General features: G+C 40.1%; 1 protein-coding gene across 1 annotated transcript in view; it reads left to right on the top strand.

Moving 5' to 3' along the window:
* The window catches only part of zfr (zinc finger RNA binding protein), a 39,980-nt gene that overhangs the window by 36,236 nt on the left and 2,159 nt on the right, over nucleotides 1–1,585 (top strand). Inside the window, exon 19 of the mRNA XM_015388894.1 lies at nucleotides 398–495. Coding sequence (XP_015244380.1) covers nucleotides 398–495 — 98 coding nt within the window. The remainder of the gene's footprint in view (nucleotides 1–397; nucleotides 496–1,585) is intronic.

The following is a 1,585-nucleotide window of genomic DNA, read 5'->3' as shown; positions in this document are numbered from 1 at the left end:
AAAAAAATGTTCCAGTTTAATCCAACTATTAGTAGAATCCCTACATGGACAGAAAGTACCGAAGAACCTAGTCTGGATAGGGTTACAGTAAAGGAGCACTAAAAGGTCAAAGGTCAAGATTTAGAGGTTAAATCATTCTTCAATTTTAATTCCACTTAGTTCTTTAAAATATAAAATTCAGATAAAAACCTCAAATCTGATTTTAAAGTTTTTGTTTTTTTGTGGATAAAGAATATTCCCCAAACTAATCATTGTATTCAAGAAGAAGTGGCCTTTCCAGTAGAACATGGTGACCTCCAGCAGCAGCTTCTGGTCCGTTTGGACTGGACTCGGTGATCTTCAGCTCTTGGGGTTTGGTTCCACGCAGCAACATTGTTTGTTTTGTTCCTCTGAGCAGGCGGACCAGGCTTGTTGGATCCGTGTGAGAAGAGGCCTGTGGACACTCTGGCTGCCATGGAGGAGCAGCAGAGGGAGGACATCACTTCAAGTGCTCAGGTAAAAAGAAAACTCCTTTCCATTGCAGAATTAAAAGCATTTCTACTAGAGAACAACACAGAGTTGAGGTTTGGCCTTGATGCGCTGCCACAGCTCATCTGAAGGAGTCTTTTTTTACCTCCTGCTCTGAGATCGACTTATTAAACACATTCCTGCTCTTTGAAAGCAAATGTTAACTTTGAGGATTTAGCTCTGGTTTAGAAACTGTTCATAGTGGATTAAAATAAAGCAACAGCTGCCATAGAGGTTCAGAACCAGAACTTCTGGTGTCAGACTTCCAAAACCTGACCCGTTAAACACAGGTTGGGTTTTTTGGTCTGGCTTCTGACCAGAACTGCTGAGGTGAGCCCAGCAGCAGCAGCAGCATGCGGAGCCTGTAAAACCCTGATCAGAGCCGCTGATCTCTATTCACTGGATTGCTGATTGCCCGCTGGGATTACGGGGTTGAAGTGAATCCACTGGCCACCATATTGGTACTCCCTAGTTAGACCGGTCGACAACAATGATGATTTTCTCATTTTCATGGGGACTTAAGACTTTTAAAATAAAGAGAAATTCATCACTTTGACAAACACTGGCTGTTTCATGACATCAGTAGATTATTTTAACTTATAATAAAAAGAAATAGGCAAGTAGTCATTATGAAGTCAATAAAGTCTCTAAATCATGTAATATAACATATTATTCAAATCCATCACAACAGAATCAATGTGTTGATAGAGAATAATAATAACACAGATGTGCCAAAAGTGCTAAATTGATGATCTACATGTAATATACATGTATATATTGTATGTATAGTTTTTTCAAATTACCATAAAAAATATAAGTAGTTATGCACACACTAACACAAAAACACAGTGGTATATGTATATATATAGATATATATAGATATAGATAGAGAAGGGATGGAACGGTTTATGAAAACCGTCCGCACCGTTCGGTTCGACTGTCTCGGTTCGGTTCGCGTGTGTTGCGTTCGGTTCATGCGCTGCTCCTTTTTCTCATAGGCGAAGCGTGTACACTCCAGAGCAGCAGGTGGCAGTACTGCCACCAAAGCCAACCACCAGTAGTAAACAAGAAGAAGAAG

Source organism: Cyprinodon variegatus, unplaced genomic scaffold, assembly GCF_000732505.1.
Source record: "Cyprinodon variegatus isolate N-32 unplaced genomic scaffold, C_variegatus-1.0 Scaffold440, whole genome shotgun sequence".
Taxonomy (NCBI): Eukaryota; Metazoa; Chordata; class Actinopteri; order Cyprinodontiformes; family Cyprinodontidae; genus Cyprinodon; species Cyprinodon variegatus.
The sequence above is the reverse complement of the archived record's forward strand: the minus strand, read 5'-3'. Positions and strand labels throughout refer to the sequence as shown.